The 15,924-nt window shown below is 50.8% G+C and overlaps 1 protein-coding gene across 50 annotated transcripts in view; it reads right to left on the bottom strand.

The window, feature by feature from the left end:
- Positions 1-8,127: 8,127 nt before the first annotated feature.
- Positions 8,128-15,924, bottom strand: part of CELF4 (CUGBP Elav-like family member 4) — a 296,661-nt gene continuing 288,864 nt past the window's right edge. For 34 of the 50 annotated variants that reach the window (XM_028523835.2, XM_028523829.2, XM_028523830.2 and 31 more), the window contains one exon: positions 8,142-10,285. Coding sequence is in view for 16 of the 50 variants with exons in the window: in XM_036009102.1 (XP_035864995.1) it covers positions 12,284-12,337 (54 nt within the window). In the remaining 34 variants the exon portion in view is untranslated. Of the gene's footprint in view, positions 10,286-12,250; positions 12,338-15,924 lie in introns of all 50 variants that reach the window. The other 16 variants (XM_036009102.1, XM_036009105.1, XM_036009104.1 and 13 more) reach the window with 2 other exon arrangements.

The raw sequence follows: 15,924 nt of genomic DNA, 5'->3' as shown, positions 1-15,924 counted from the left end.
TCATGTCCACGTTGGGGACCTCGGTGTTTTCAAACATTTCATTTTGCAGTCAGACTTATAGTAAAGTTTTGGAAATAATACAAAGAATCCGTGTGTACTCTTCACCCACTTATTCTCACACATGTTACTTCTTTTCCTGAAACATTTGAGAGTAAATCCCAGGCATGCTACTCTCCTTCCCCTAATAGTTCAGCTTGTATTTCCTAAAAACAAGGACATTCTCTTACATAACCATAGTTCAGTGATCAAAACCAGGAGATTGACATTAGTACAGTGCCACAATCTAATTTACAGACCTCACTTCGATTTTGCCAGGCTTCCTTTTTTAAGTTTCCTCGCCTCAAATATTCTTTTTAACAAAAGAGAAATAAATTCAAACCCAGGATCGAATCTGTGATCACAAGTTGCTTTAGTTAACGTGTATCTTCAGATGAGTACAAACCATTTATTTTGTAGAACATTCCCCAGCTTGGGTTGGTTTGTTCTCTTGTAATTAAATCCCGGCTGCGCATTTTCTGCAAGATTAGTGATGCCGTGGCCTTCTCAGGGAATCATACTGGAGGCCCCTGATGGCTGCTGCCCCCTTCATTCCAGGTGATGTTAACTTGGATCAGCTGGTTAAGTGATGTCTGCCAGGTTCCTCCCCTGAAAAATCAGCAACTTGGCTTGTGTAATTTACAAGTCTCGCGTGGGGCGGGGGAGGGGGGGGTGAGGCGGGGATACTCTGAGACTACACAAATACTGTTTCCTGTCTACCTCTCACCCACTAGTTACAGCATACGTTGTATGATTTCGCACACACCATTTAAACCCTTGGTCCTGTGCTATGTTCGCTGTACCCTCTTTCACCAGCTCAGTTCTGGGAGAGAGATCAGAAAAGGAGACTGTTCGCCTCTTGTCCTCAGGGCCTTCAGCTGGGGAAGGAGCCCGCCATTCACAGGGCCAGTGAAGTGGAGCCCCCGGAGCGGATGGACCCTGCAGTGAGGACAGGGAGAGCTGGAATGGTCAGAATCTGGAATAATGCGAGAATCTGTTTCCATGGGCCATCTTTGAGGGCCCTGTCAGACCCTGTCCCAAATGCTTGTCATCCAAGGAAGCCCCAGGGTACTGAGAAGACCGGAACCACCACTTCTTCGGATCCCGGGTCAGAATTGGGACAAGGGGGCGCAGAGGGCCTTTGCTGAGAGCGTGCTGGGCCTGGGGTGCTTCAGAAAGGGCTCCTGGGAAGCATTCCGCAGCTCCTTTCGTTCATTCAGCACACGTTCTTGAGCACCTACTATGTACCAGACATTGAGTTCAGTGCTGAAGGCACAAATGCTCCTAGTTCTTGGTTCAGTGGGAATGCATTGGGCCCAGAGGCCCCTTCAGGTCCCCCAGCACTCAGGCAAGGCAGCCAGTGTCCTCTGCCCGGGTGAAGGCGGAAGGAAGTGGTGGGTGAAGCACAGCTGCGTTCTCTCATCCAGGGCACTGTCATCTGGAGCGCTAGGCGGACGGTGTCCCTCGGGCTCCTTCTCCCACCTCCACTGCCTTTCCCAGCACTGAGCAGTGAGCCCCCGGGCACGCTCCAGCTGGGCCGAGTCGGCAAGACCCAGGGTGCCTGCTCACCCTACAAGGAAGGAAAGCAGCAAAGAGGCCTGTGCCTCTCCAGGACAATCCTGTCTCCACTCTGGCCTGTGGTCAGACTGTGTGTCTTTGAGGCTTGAAAAGAGAGTCAGGGAGGAGGCGTCCGAGTGAAGAGGCATTCTACATGACCACCCCTTCCCATGTAATACAGTGATTACAGGCATGGAACCTGCCGTCGAGGGACCTGGGCTCAAACCCCAGCTCTGCCGCACCGTGTGACTTCCAGCACGCCCCTTCAGCCGGTCTGTAGAACAGGGTCCAGTGTCGTTGGGGGGGTTAACCGAGATGCTGTGAGTGTCTGGGTGGTCAGTAAGTGGGCCGCTTTTAAATGAGGCCGGTGTCTTCCTGAGCTTATTTCCTGCCTACCTAAGACATCTGGGGTTCTTCCAAAGGTCTGGGGTCCCTTCTTCCCCCACACCCCCTTCCCTCAGGCTCTGTTTAGCCCATCCACCCTCCAGTACTTGGCCCTCGTGTCTCCTTGCCCCCAGTCTGGGCTTCGTGCCTTGCCAGGGTGTTTCTGGGCCCCCTGCCTAGTTCCACCGCGTGATCCTGTGGTGGTCTTCTGCTTATCGGGGAACTTTTTTGGGTACAGTTTTAATCTGGGCTCCATTACTTCCTTGCAGTGTGACTTTGGGTGAGTTACTGACCATCCCAAGTCTCTGACTGTTCATCTGTAGAGTAGTGCTCCTTGCAGAATTACTTCGAGGATTGGAGATAATACCTGCAAGGCACCTGGCACTGTGTCTGGAAGTTGGCTGCTTGGGCACTGCCTTGGTCACTCCACCCACATCCTCAGCACGTGGCCTGTGCACTCTAAATGATGCTGAGCTGCTTAGGGAATACTTACACTCACTCTCCTGGGGTAATTTTCATTAAAAAGCAGAACTAGGTGAGGCCCAAGCCTAACCCAAAGAAAAAGTCCTGACAGTGGGATCCAAGGCCCCAAGCAGGACTGGAATGCAGTGGGCAGGTGTGTTGGGTTAGCACCGTGGCCCTTGCGTTAGTGCCCGGGGGCTGCCCATGGAGCCCGTGTCCTGCAGGGAGAGAGTGAACCAGTGAAGGTGACTCCCTTACTCTGCAGCTCTTCTATGGACCCCAAGAGCAGGAGTGGAAGGTTGGCAGCACCTGGGCCCACTGGATGTCCTGCCATCCCAATGCCCCTAGCCCCCTGAGCTGGGCCCCTGGAGGAGGTCGGGAGAGAGGGCCAATGGTGATGATGATTCCATGAAGACTCTGGAGATGAGGGGAACTGCCATAGCTCACTTGGAGGGGTAACCTTCAGAAATGGTTAGAACTGCCCCTTGATTTTGGTGATGGAGAACCAGTTTGCAGACCTTAAGAATTTGCTTATAGCTTTCTCCAGATTTCAGTGTTCTGGGGAAACAGAGCTGACACAGCTTGAAAGGTTTGTGAACTTCAGGTAGCTGCATAAAATGTTAATAAGTATTACATTTATTTCCACTGAATTTCCTCTCCTCATTAATAATAAAAGCTAAGCGGGTCTTTGGGTTGCTTCTCTCTCCTTGCATCATCTCCCTTCTGTCCCTACCCCCAGCAGGAGCTACCAGGCAGGGGGAATCCGGGACTCATTAGAAATGAGTTTTGTAACTTGTCACTCACCTTGGAGAAGTTCAGTTTCAGCCCAGGTGATCAAGGAGAGAAGGGAAGAAAAGGACTGGTACCTAAGTCATATTGGTGATGCCGTTTCTTAAAGGTAAAATTGGAATTATGCAGAAAAAATGTGAGGTGGAGAAGGGAAGGGAAATGGGAGATCTGAGAGAAGGGCCGGAGGGGGCAGCTGTGCTGAGAGCGCACGACCAAGAAGCACCGCGCGTAGAGACAAAGAGCCCAGCTCTGCCGCAGTGCTGGGCTGGAAGAGCCGACTCTGTCATCCCAGCAAAGGCTTAACCTCTCCGAGCCTGCTGCCTCATATGTAAAATCAGATGACGCCTGCCTCAGACAATTAGTTGAGATTATACTCAAGCAGCTCTCAGCACAGTGTGTAGCTCAGAGCAGGCACCCCATAAGTGACAGCTACCTCCATGCTGATAAGAGCCCCAGTGATAAGAGTGTGACGGGAAGGGCCCGATTCCTCTACCCATCCCGTGGGGTCCTGAGCATCCCCAGGCCTGGGCTCATCTCTGGGCACCCTGTGGTCCAGCTGTGGGAGCCTGGAACACCACTGCCTGGTGCTGGGTCTCCCTATTGAAAAGGGATGACGGCCGAGCTCCTCACACCAGCGTACCCTGCATCTGCACACGACAGACCAGGCTAAACAACAATGGATAACACGCTGGGATGGGTGGCTGGATTTGGAGCTGGGAGAGTTTTCATTGTACGCTTTATCATAGTTTTTGGATTTGGAAATATGTGGATCTGTTACCTATTCAAAAAAATAGATAACACTTTAAAAATGCGAAGACCACATTAATATGCAATCAGAAGCCATATTGAACCAAGAGGAGAGTGGCTGCAGGTGGTCAAAGCCACAGCGGTGCTGGGAATGCTCTTGGGAAAAAGAAATGGCCACGTGAGAGGAAGGGGCATAGAAACATCAGCTAATTGGGGTCCCTGCGAAAGAGTGAGCAGTGAGAGACAGGCCTGTGCACCTGCACATGACAGGAATTCTCTGGGAGACTTCCTTAAGTCCACAAGTTGACTGGACTTAAGAAAATGACTTGAAGTGGTCTGGTGTCAAGTTCAAGCTTGCTTCGGTTGGGATGTGAATTGTCAATGGGACGGAACTAAGGAAAGGGAAGAAGGAGGGGACCAGGGCCAGGACTATTCATTCAGAGCATCTGTACTATAAAGGAATTTATAACTCAGACAGCCCTTAGGGTGGCATGTAGTTGTGTGTGGCTGTATCTGATTTACTCCTCACAACTCTTGGAGTGTGTCTGTGTGTGTGTGTTATTGTCCTCATTTGAGAGATAAGGAAACCAAGGCTCAGAGAGGTTAAGTGACTTTTCTGAAGTAGCACAGAAGGTATTTGGGAGCACTCAGATTTGCATCCCAGTCTGCCATCAAAGCCCATGCCTTTCTCTCTCTGGTGCACTCGTCTCCAGCCTCCTCCTGGTCTGGGCAAATCCTGGTTAAAGCTTCACAGAGGGAGCAAGAGGGTCAAGGTTCCGTGCAGAGATGAGGAGTTAGGCTAGCCTAAGGAAAGGGAAATTGCGGTGACAAGGAGGGAGGGCCCTGGGGTTCCTGTGCTGGCTCTCCAGCCTCCCCCCCCTTACTAGCCAGGCCTGGTGGTGTGGGGGAGAAGGGCAGGTAACAAGAGGGAGGACAGCTTAGAGAAATAGAGTGATGGGCAGTAGAGACAGGAAGGTGCGCACCTGCTCCAAATGTGCTATTATTACTTCAAAAGCATTTTCAGAAGACCTACCTCTTTGGAACGTGCCTTCAGTTGTCTGTAATTTGTTCTGTCCTTCCTGCCTTAACCCGTTCAGGCAGGCAGTGAACCAGCCCTGACCGAGGATCTGACTGTCAGGGGTGAGCAGTCTGTCAGAGGTGGGACATCAGTGGTCACAAATGTTTATTTGGGGCGGATTCCATTTAGGGAGACAGACAAATGGCGTTCACAAGCAAGTCTGATGCTGTCACCTTGGGCAGGGCGGGGCCCCTGAGCTCACTGCCCAGACATCACTCATCCTTACCCCAGGGAGAATGCTCGTTGGGGCTCGATCCAGGCGTAATTCCCACGATGGCCCTGCAGACCCCACGTCAGGAGGAGTGCGGAACTGCCTGCAAGGACTCAGGCCACTCCTGTGTGTGGGGAAGCCCTGGGACATCTGTCTCGCTCCACTGCTGCTCTGGGTGTGGGAGTGACATCCAGCTCAGGATAGGGGAAAAGCCAGACCTCCAGGGAAACCGAGGAGATGGGAGCTATTAACTGAAAGGTCTCCTCCGTAAACAGTTTCTTTTCAGGTGAGCATCACAGAGGAAGCAGGGGAGAAGGGAGAGGAGGAAAATGTGAGAGATCAGAGTGCAGAGGGGGCAGACAAAAAGCAGAAAGGCCTTTCAAAGTGCCACCCTGCGCCGGGCTGGAGGGAACCCAGGGCCAGGGCCCACCCTCGGGTAAGGCTGGGAGAGGCTGCGGCTCCCCCGGCGCTGCCGCAGTGAGGGGGCAGCTGCCCCACAGGCCAGAGCCAGCCTGCGGACATCCGTGCAGCAACGAGACCTTGGAGGGAGACCGAGGTATCTGCCCACGGAATGCCTTAGTAGCTGGGATGTGCTTGGGAAGTGCTCATGAGCTGATGATGTGTGTTGACAGTAGGCGGTGAGTACACGGAAGTTCTGTATGCAAGTATCTCTACTTTTCATTAAGTTTGAGATAAAAGATTTATAATAAAAAGTCTTTTCAAAATAGGGGAGCTATAAAGGAATTACAGACTGCAGGTAGAGTCACAGCAGAGGGATATAAGCCGTAGAATATAAGCAGAAGTTAATGAGAATTGTGTCTTGGGTTTTCTTAACACTGCAAACCAGGGATTCTTAACCCGGGGATGATGGATGAGCCGCGGGGTCCCCGCTCCCCCTGCGACGGTGTGCAGACTAACCTGATGTTTTCCAACAAGTTTTCAAGGAATCTGTGGCTTCCCTCCAGAGGTTATAAGTTGTCTTCTCTCTTAATTGTGCCATGCCTCCATTTGTTATTTTGAATGTGGTTTTTAAATAGAGCATCTATTTTCTAGAACTGACTTAGTCCTGTCTGGGCCCTGTGTTTTCATCCCTCCTCTCAGTCAGCCATGCCTGGATCAAAGCACAATTTGGTTGACCTGCTTTGCAGCCCAGGCCCCTGGGGGCAGCTCCAGGGACAGTGGGGGTGGGGAGGGCTGTGCCAGAGGGAACGGTCCACCATGGGGACGTGAAAACCAAAAACCAGGGGCTGTCTGGGGAGGCCACCAAGGCTCCCTAGGGTCTGGGACAGTGACAGGAGGAGGAGCCGTTGAGGTTGTCATCCTCTGGCAGACTCATTGCCTTTTGGATGCAAATGTCCAACAGAAACCTCAGTTTTGAATAGTATGAGGCTTAAACTTAAAGAATTCCTTAAAAAACACCTTTCCATTCCTCACATGGTAACATGATCCCCAGTCTGACCTCCAGCCCTTTGCAGTGAAATCCTCCAAAAAGTCCAGAGCCGCACAGGCTCCCAGAACAGCGGAGCAGGCTATCACCTGGGCTTGCTGCCGGGACCCACGACCGGGACCCGACCGGGACCCGGGGCCGGGACTGGGACCCGGGCCAGGAGGAGTGTGGGTTAGTTTAGGGGACAGGGAGACTCTCATCTGAGAACCACATCCACATTCAAGTCCTGGCTTGAAGGCCGGCCCCATTCCCTGTGAAGGCCTTCTCTGCCCAGGCTAACATTTCACAGGCTAGTGTGAGAAACACGGACTTGGGCCCAGCCCTGGGAAGAGAGGAGAGATGGGACACAGGGCTCCAGGTGCTGCTCTGTAGCTGGGGCTCTGAGCTCGGCTCTCCATCACTTTCCCTCAGAGAAGACAGGTGAGGGCAGAAGCCATTCCCCACTCTCCCTCAGAAGGGGGCACAGACAGACAGGCAGACAAAGACCTTTGTCTCCCCAACCAGGCATCTGAAACCACAGGGCTTCCCTGCCCCCTACACAGAGGGAAAAGGAGGCGCTGGGTGGGAGTCTGCCCATGCCTAGACCAGGCTGCAGGGCTGCAGGCTGGGGGTGGGGAGGGGGTGAGATGGGCCAGGATGGGGCCTGAAGCCGGCTTGTGGCTGCTGTGCATCACCTGCAACGGCTCCATTCCTTCTTCTCCACCTCCCCTCCCCCAGTCCAAGTTCATGACCTTCCTCATCTAGAGCCGCTCACGCTGCATTATCTTCCTTCTCAAACCTTCTGTGGCGTCAGGGTTTGGACACACTCTGTCGTGAGAGAGGTGGGCAGCACCCCAGAAACCCACCCCCTCTGCGCTCCCTCCCACCAGAGCCACAACCCTGAGGGTGCCATCCAGGATCCTGGGTTTCCTCTAGCCACACAAACTGGCAACCCAGTGGGAGGTGAGGACCAAAAGCAAAGTGCTTGGTGGCAAGTTTTGGGTCGTGTCCTCATCCTTCTTCCTTAACTGTTGTCCCTGCCTCCACTGCCTCCCTTCCTAGTGCCTCCGGGTGCTTTGCCCCCACCTGCCTTCAGGTCAGGTGGCCTGTTTCCTCCTGTGAGGGAGGAAAGGTGGACCCTCTGTTGTGTCTGGGCCCTGTGGCCATCCCTGCCAGGAAGCCAAAAACATGGGTTTGCCCTGAAGACTTTCAGAGGCACGCCAGTGCAGAGAAACGTTTCTGGAGTGTGGGACAGGACCTCCTCGGATGGCCCCCATCACCGCCCGGGAAGCCCTCCACCTCGCCTGGGCTGGAAGTGGGGGCGGCAGGCAGATTCCAAGGAGAGTGGAGCCAAAGCTACTTCCGCCGCCAGCCGTGGGGCCGCGAGGCACAGCGGGCGAGATTCCCAGAAGCACAGACCACTGAAAAGGAGTCTTCTTTTTTTTTTTTTTAAACTGTGCTTTATTTAGGGCTAAGCTGGAGAAAGCGTCATCCAATAGTTACAGAAGGTTACAAGGAGTTTTAGGGAGTCGAGTGTGAAAAGAGCAGTTGTACTGAACTGCAGCTGTTGTTTTTTTTTTTTTTTACAACATCTGGACATCCTAAAAGGAGGAGCCAAGAGAAAGAAAAAGAAAAATTGAAAAATAATGAACCAACAAACCAGAAAGAAAGGAAAGTCAGGAGGCCTGAGAGGAACCAGGTCATTGTTTTTCTAGAACAAAAAAGGGAAAAAATGGCAGGTCCGCGAGCCCTCTGGCCTCCAGACGAACCGGACCTCAGCGAGAGGAGGGTACCGAGGCAGAGCGCCAAAGCAAGTCTTCCCAACGGTGCAAATAAATTATAATAAATATGTTATACTTTAAAATATATGTGTTCTTAAATAAATCAGTGTTTTTTTCTGATTCTGAGTTTTTTTAAGCAATGTCTTTTTTAACTGCTCTAAAGTCATTTACCAAAGATAAATATCGTGCTTTCATTAAATAGTTTTCCTTGTTTTTTTCTCTATCATTACAATTAAAAGTCCTACAAAATATGCAAATTTATTTACAGAAAAACAGAGCCGGCATCATTTAAACATCCCTGTTTTTCAAAATTCCTTGTAAACAGTTTCAGAAATTCTTCAAAGATTGTTTATTTTTCTCTCTCTTGTTTAAGGTTTTTGTGTGTGTGTGTTGTTTCGTTGTTTTAAGATGAAAGTTCCCAGGTCTCCCTTGCCCGGAAAGTCTCTGGAGCAAGCATGGAAGGCGAGTGAAGCAGGAGGTGTCCAGGGCTTGCGGAGAGCGGCGAGCACGCGGCTCCGGAGCGAAGCGAGGCGAGGGCAGCTGCGGCTGCGGCTGGCGGGCCTTCCTGCCCGGGGCGGGGCCTCCAGCGGCGGGGGCAGCCAGGAGCCCGCCGGTCTGGCCAGTCAGCCTGGCCCTCGGGGTCAACGGTGTCGCCATCCCACAGCACTCGCGGGGAGAAGGGATCGATGCTCAGTCTAAACTCTACGAAAGTACAGTCCTACAACATCTGGGATTTTAGCAGTAACGCTAACTTCTATAAGTTTTTTTTTCCTTTTTTATTTTTTTTATTTTTTGCTTTCTTCTAATTTTTCTTCTATGATATAGGTATTTTAAACTTCTCCTTTTTAAAATTCTGTACAACTATTATGTTTTTAAGAGGGGGGGAAGAGTTAGAAGCATTTACAGACTTTTCACAACAATTCTCTTGCCTCGTGAGTCCTTTTTTCCCCTCTGTTTTCTCACACTTCAAGGTTAGTGAGTTTTAATATTTTTGTTGCTTTCCCCCAATATCCACCAATTTGTTCGTCTTAACAGCTCCCTCCAGACATACAATACAGAAAACTGTAGGAAAGTGTCTTAGACTTGAATGAGGGTAATCAAAGCGCCTCTCGAAGTATCAAAGAACTATTATCTTGCTGTTTTAAAAGCATTTAAGCATTATTTTTCTTTTTTTCTGTGTTTTTGTAGTTTTTTGTTTTTTTTTTTAATTTTTTATTACATTTTTCATAGAATCGCTCTAAGCTGTTTCAAGAACAGCCAGGAGGCAGGAAGGAGGTTCCCCTCCATCCCCCTCTATGTGACGTAGAGCTACACATCTGCAATAAAAAGTTTGGTCCTTTGGTCCCTAAATAGCTAAAGGAATGACAGATAGAGATGCTCAGCGGCGGCGCCCGGCCGCCCCCTGGGGACCAGGTCCCGCCACACCGCTCGCCCCAGCCTGCCTCAGGCGCCCACGGGCTGGAAAAGCCCCGGGATCGGATCGGTAAGCAGCGTCTCTTTCCAGTTCCCAGCCCTTCAGCCTCCCCATCTGGTCTCAAGTTATTTTGTTTTAAAAGTTGCCTTTTTTGTGTGTTTTTTTCTCATTTTTCTTCATCTTCTTCTTTAAGTCATATGTGTTTTCCCCCAAACACGTGCCCTCTGAACTCCACAGACGCTATACTTTCCTTGAAGAAATGTTACAGTCACCGAGTGTCTGGAGTCCTCAGCTTGATTGATATTGGCTGATATGTCAAAGGTGTCATCCAACAGTTCTCATTTATAAATAGAGAGAGAGAGAGGTTTGTTTTTTAATGTAGCCCGTTCAGCATCCTGCCCTAAAATGAAGAAAATCAGGGCTGATTAAGCCAAGAGAGGAAACACGAAATGCATCCAAACACCAAAAGGAACCTGCCTGGGGGTGGGGGGTGGGGAGCTCTGGGGGATGGTGGGAGGGAGGGGAGAGACCAGTATGAGAATTAGTCATGATCATGATACGTAAAGAAGAAATTGACTCTTCTGTTCAGAGTGAGAAACCTCTGGGAGGTCTAGTGGCGGTGGTTGTTGGCTGAGGGTTAGCGCTTGGGAGAGGGGTCTCGATTTGGGTTCCTTTAGAGTTCTGAATTGGGGGATGGCCCGGTCTAGGGGGAGAATTTGGGACTGTGGCATATGAATTCATAATTAAACTGATCTCTGAGGGACTAGCCCAGATACAATATGTATACAGAAGCCTAGCAAACGAGACAGCAAATATCTAGCAGCCCGGCCCACCCCTCCCCCACTGAGCAAAAAGAAGAAAGATCCCTGATGTGAATTTTGCTGAATCCTTGCCCAGTTTCCAGCCAACCACTTCTTTCCCAAAGTCAGTAACTATTTGCGAGGCTATGTATATATATGTATATCTGGATATATGTGTAGAATATATTCACCTGCACATATGTGAACACACATGGATATGTGTGTATGTATATGTATAGATACACACATACACACACACACACACAATATTTTTCTCATACATGCCAGGGAATTTAGAGGAAATTCAGAACTTCGAGGGGGAGGACGGGAGATCCTAACAGAAGTTAGAACGGATTTAATCATCAGACTTAGTTCTTGATTTTCTTTTGAATGGTGTCTTTTTGGTGTTTTGTTTTGCTTTTAAGGGAAAAAATCATGATCTGACTAGAATCAGAAGGAGAATGCTTAATCATTGTGAATTAACAAATGAGACTCATCTCCATTCTAGCAAGCAGCTTCCACTTATACATGGGGGTGACTGGTTACACCAAGAGAGTTAGAACTGCCAAGCCCCCAGTCGAGGGGACAACGTCATGCGTATATCAATCCATGCTGGCAGGTTTTTCACACTGTTGATTCAACAAACAGCAAACCGTACACAGCAGTCTAAACAATTACAACACCAAAGAAAATAATAATAAAATCAAAAAACACTTGTCAAGGACCCTTTTTCAGTTGTAAACAAAAAAGTGCATTTTGCTTTTGTCAGGACTGTTTTTTCCAAACCAACCAAAAAACCCTCCCGAAACCCCGGCCCCGGCCTCCCCACCCCACATTGAATTTAGCAGAAGTGGCTACAATACAAACCTCACAATTGATACCAGGCTCTCTCTCAGAGGCCTCTGGCTTTATACTCTACTTTTTTGATTTAGAATTTTTTTTTATCATTCTGTTACTGTACAGATTTCGTTTTTGTTTTTTCTTTTGAAGTGAGATTGAAAATGGCCTAACTGGAAAAAGACCAGACCCAGGAAAGTGTCAATTGAAAAAGGCCCCCAAATTTCTAGAAAAAAATAAAATCACAATATTTTCAAGTGCAAGTAAATCAACCACGCATTTTTTAAGATGTTTTCGTTACTTTTAAGAAAAAAAAATAATGGTTTGCACAGTTAAATGATCCCATGTTCGATAATTTAGGAATTCATCTTTATTTTTACTGTTTTTTTTTTGTGCTTTCGTTTTGTTTTTTTTTTCTCTATGTGACATCTAGAGAAGCATAAAAAACGCTGAACAAGAAAAACCAAACAACAGAAAGTAAAACCACTGCAAGCACCAAGAACGAAACAAAAATGAGCACAGCAAAAAAGGTCGTGGCAGCACAAAGGTCAAGAGAATGCACGTGTGATCATGACTGGCCAATCATCGACTGATACAACATCCAAGAAAAACGCTCCAATCACAGCACCTCCACGAAACTTGACGGCAATTGTCATGCAACCGATTCTTAGCCTTGTTACATGACGCCATCATGTCACACTGTGAACTTTGAGTTGATTTGAACTTACGGATGGGGGACTGTTTTCTCCACTCTCATGTGATTACGTGAACTTTATTCCTAGCTCAGCGCGAGACTGTGGTGGATTTGACTGGCCCTGGTTGGGTTGTTGGAATTTGATTGAATGACAAAAGAAGAAAAGATTTATATATATATTTATATATGTAGAGAGAGAGAAAGAGAGAGAGAGAGGACAAGAGTGTGGGCAAGGGGGAAGGAAGAGGCAGGGCAGGGCGGAGGGGAGAGGGGAGTGTGGGAGGGCAGGGGGAGTTGGGTAGAGGGTAAAGAAGGGCAAGGAAGAAGTTAAAACAAAATTAAAAGGAAAAATACTTATACAGCACCAGACCACAGCATCAATCTAAAAGCTCTGATGAGAGAACAGCAGTCAAATCATAAGAGAACTGAAAAGAACTCAAAGGATGGAGGAAGCCGGCAGACAAACGACATGGGCACATCAACACACACACGTACACGCACAGCTGTTTATGCAGACACGTGGTACACTGTGAACAGTAGCAGAACCTCACACAGGGCCACTAAGGGCATCCATCATGCGTTGGGGGGGGGGGGCGTGGGCGGTTTGGCGAGGGGGCCAGAAAAAAATGGAACAGCCCCTCGAACCACCTTGGCCAGCAAGCAGATCGGGGAGCACATCTCTGCTTTTTGTCACCCTTGATTCTTTCTCTCTCCCCTGGGCGCCGAGCTCTCCTCACCTCCCCAGCCTCCTGTGGCTTCAGCCTGTGGACCAGCAGGTGGGGGCTGTCAGGGTGACCCTGATTTGCCAGGTAGGTCAGAGGCTGGCTAAGGTGACTGCTGGATCCATGAGGTCCATCCATGAGGCACTTTGCTGTCACAGTACAGTCCTCACTGGCAGCAACACAGCCCTCCCACCCTTCGGGTCCCTCTTGGCCACCGTCCCCAGAGAAGGGTGTTTCCGCTCCAGGAGAACCCACTGTACGATGTTATGATTGTCTGCCCTTTCGCTCTGCCTCAACCCTCTTTCCTCAGAACCTTCAGCAAATGAACATATTTGGCTTTCAGATTTAGAGGAAATCACATCAATGTTCCTAGAAATCTAAACATGCTCTGGTACTATAGATTTCAATTCACGGTCACCTCACACCCTCTGCTTTGCTCCCAAGGTGGCCCGTGTAGACCAAGTGAGGCTGCTTCTGGGCACATGGGGCCCATAGAGGGCTCTGCAGTGGTGACCCACGGTTAGGTCATATGGAAGACTGCGGGCACCCTGCAGGGTAGGCAAGACAAACCAGGACAGCCCCCCAGAGGGGAGTGCTATGGCCCTGGTCTCCAGTCCCTGCCGCTGCCACCTTCACTCTGCTGACCTCCCCTACTCCACCTTCTCCCTCTCCATTCCCCACAGCCCTCCACGTACAGCTTTCTAGGCCGACCCATCTCACAGGCCCTGGCTGCCTCTTTAACGGTGCAGCACCAGGTGGCCAAGGCTAGATTCCCTTCTCTATCAAGCATCATCAAATAATCCCATTTTGAGTGGTCGCCTTCACTCCTCACAACTTCACGGTCCTTAGCTCCCAGCCAGGGATCTGGGTGGTGGCAGGCCCCCAGGCCTATCCCCTTGTCAAGGTTACCCTTGACCTTGCTCCCCTCCCCTCCACTGCAGCCTTCAGGCACCAGGTTTATCTGCAGAGCTTCCTGGCCTCCAGGCTTCTACATGCAGCTGCAGCCAGCTTCCACTCTCAGCTTTGTTTTCCTTCAAGGGAAGGTGGCAGGGAAGCCCAGGATGGTGAAGTGTCAGTGTGGATAAGCTGCAAAGTAGCTGAGAGGTGACTATTTTAAGCCCAAACCCGGCCTCCAGCTCTGCCTTCACAGAAGAGCTCCCAGCTCCTCTTCCTCCCCACACCCCTGCCTGACCTGCCTGGCCAAGCCGGACCCTCTCTCTTCCAGCAGCAGCCCCCCCTCATGCAGACCAGGGCCCACTGCATGCCCACCGAGTCCTGACATGCCACCCTCCCCTGCTTTACCAACCCCCCTGGAACACAGCCCTTAGGCCCACCCAGGATATCCAACTGGCAGGGCCCTTTGGGTGGGAGAAGAGGCCTCAGAATGGAGGGGGGCAGTGCCATCAGGTGTTGGCTATGGCAAGTACAACTAAGGGACTTCTGGGGGCCCCTCCTTCCCCCTCCTCCCAGTCCCGAGCACCTCACAGGCACCCACTCCTCCCCACTCTGCTGTGCTCCTCTGCCTGCCCCCAGCTTTCCCCCACCTGCCCTTCAGTGCCTGGCACTGTGGGTGCCAGGGAGTCCAGCCTGCCTACCACACAGCCCTTCCTTAATGCTCACCCCGGGAAACTTTCTCATACACTCATCTCTTACACTCATTTGGTCCCAACACACAAACACACTTTCACACTCATTCAACCCCTAGGGAGCCTCCCCGGAGTTCCTTACATGAACAGCTGACTACTCTCTTCACGAGGAAACAGCTGTGCCTCTTTCTGCTGGGGGACCCCTTCCTGGCCACCCTCCTGAAGAGCCTCACAGACCACAGCCCTGCAGTGGGTCACTGACCGGCATGGGGGAGCCTGAATCAGGCCTGGGACACGCCAACTCATGGCCTGGGTGAGGACATGCTGGCCAGGCTGACCCAATTCAGATGCCAGGTCAGGACAAGGGACTTGGGTGTTCTGGCTGATGGCTGTAGCCCTGGCCGTGTCCACGATTTTGCCCATTTCTCCTGTCTCTGTTTCCTTCCTCTTAGATTTCTGGTAAAGATTTTTTGGAGAAACTCCCATTTAGCACAAAATAATGAGCTCCAGCAACCTGAGGGCCAGGGGCAGCAGGAAGGCCAGGAACCCAAAGGGGAAGGAGATCTACACTCTCCGGAGACCCAACCCCATTCCACCCACCAGAGCCTCACTTCAGGGAACCGCTGCCAGACCTCACCCCCCACAGCTGCCCCGCTGGGGCTCCTCTCCTTCCCCAGAACCGCCCCATTCTCACTCTGACTCAGCCCAGGCGACCAGGCCTGCTGCACCTTCTGCCTTCCTCACTGCGGCGGTGACCAAGGGCCAGAGATCCCGACCCTGTCTCCTCTTCACTCTTAGTGAGAGCGCACCCCTCAGTCCCCACTCAGGCCAGCCCTGCCCTTCGGAGCGCCTAGGATTTATCATCTGTAAATACCCCTTTCATTAACCTGTAAAATTATGCAGTTTTTAGCTGCTTTTGCAGCTGTTCCCTCCCTCACTGGCAACTGGACAGCAGTCACTTCCCGCTGGAATCCCCAAGCCTGTCCCCTAAGCCCCCTCCTTCTGTGCCAGCCTCTGACTGCCTTGGGGTGGGAAGCCCAAAAGTACCATGTTAAATGCCATCGACATGGAAATTAAAGGCCAACTTTATTATAGAGTTGGTAGGGAGGAGGTAGTCAGATGGCTGACCCCTGAGAAGTGGGATGTCTCAACACGTCCCTCTGACATTCAGGACACTCTGTGGTGGGAGGCTGGGGTGACGACAGCAGTGGGGGTTACCATTCTCCTTCCTCAAAGGGACTAAGAGCACAGCCTCTGGAACGAGGCCCCCAGCTTCAAATCACGGTGCTACCGCTCAGTAGCTGATGGGAAGGTGACTTCCGGTGATCTCTCTGTAAAGTGGGACTAATAACACTATGTACCGTCTAGGTGGTTGCAGCTATATTCTTGTATCTTACAGT

Source organism: Phyllostomus discolor, chromosome 9 (genome assembly GCF_004126475.2).
Source record: "Phyllostomus discolor isolate MPI-MPIP mPhyDis1 chromosome 9, mPhyDis1.pri.v3, whole genome shotgun sequence".
Lineage (NCBI taxonomy): Eukaryota > Metazoa > Chordata > Mammalia > Chiroptera > Phyllostomidae > Phyllostomus > Phyllostomus discolor.
Note: the sequence above shows the minus strand (reverse complement) of the source record. Positions and strands in the feature narration are given on the sequence as shown.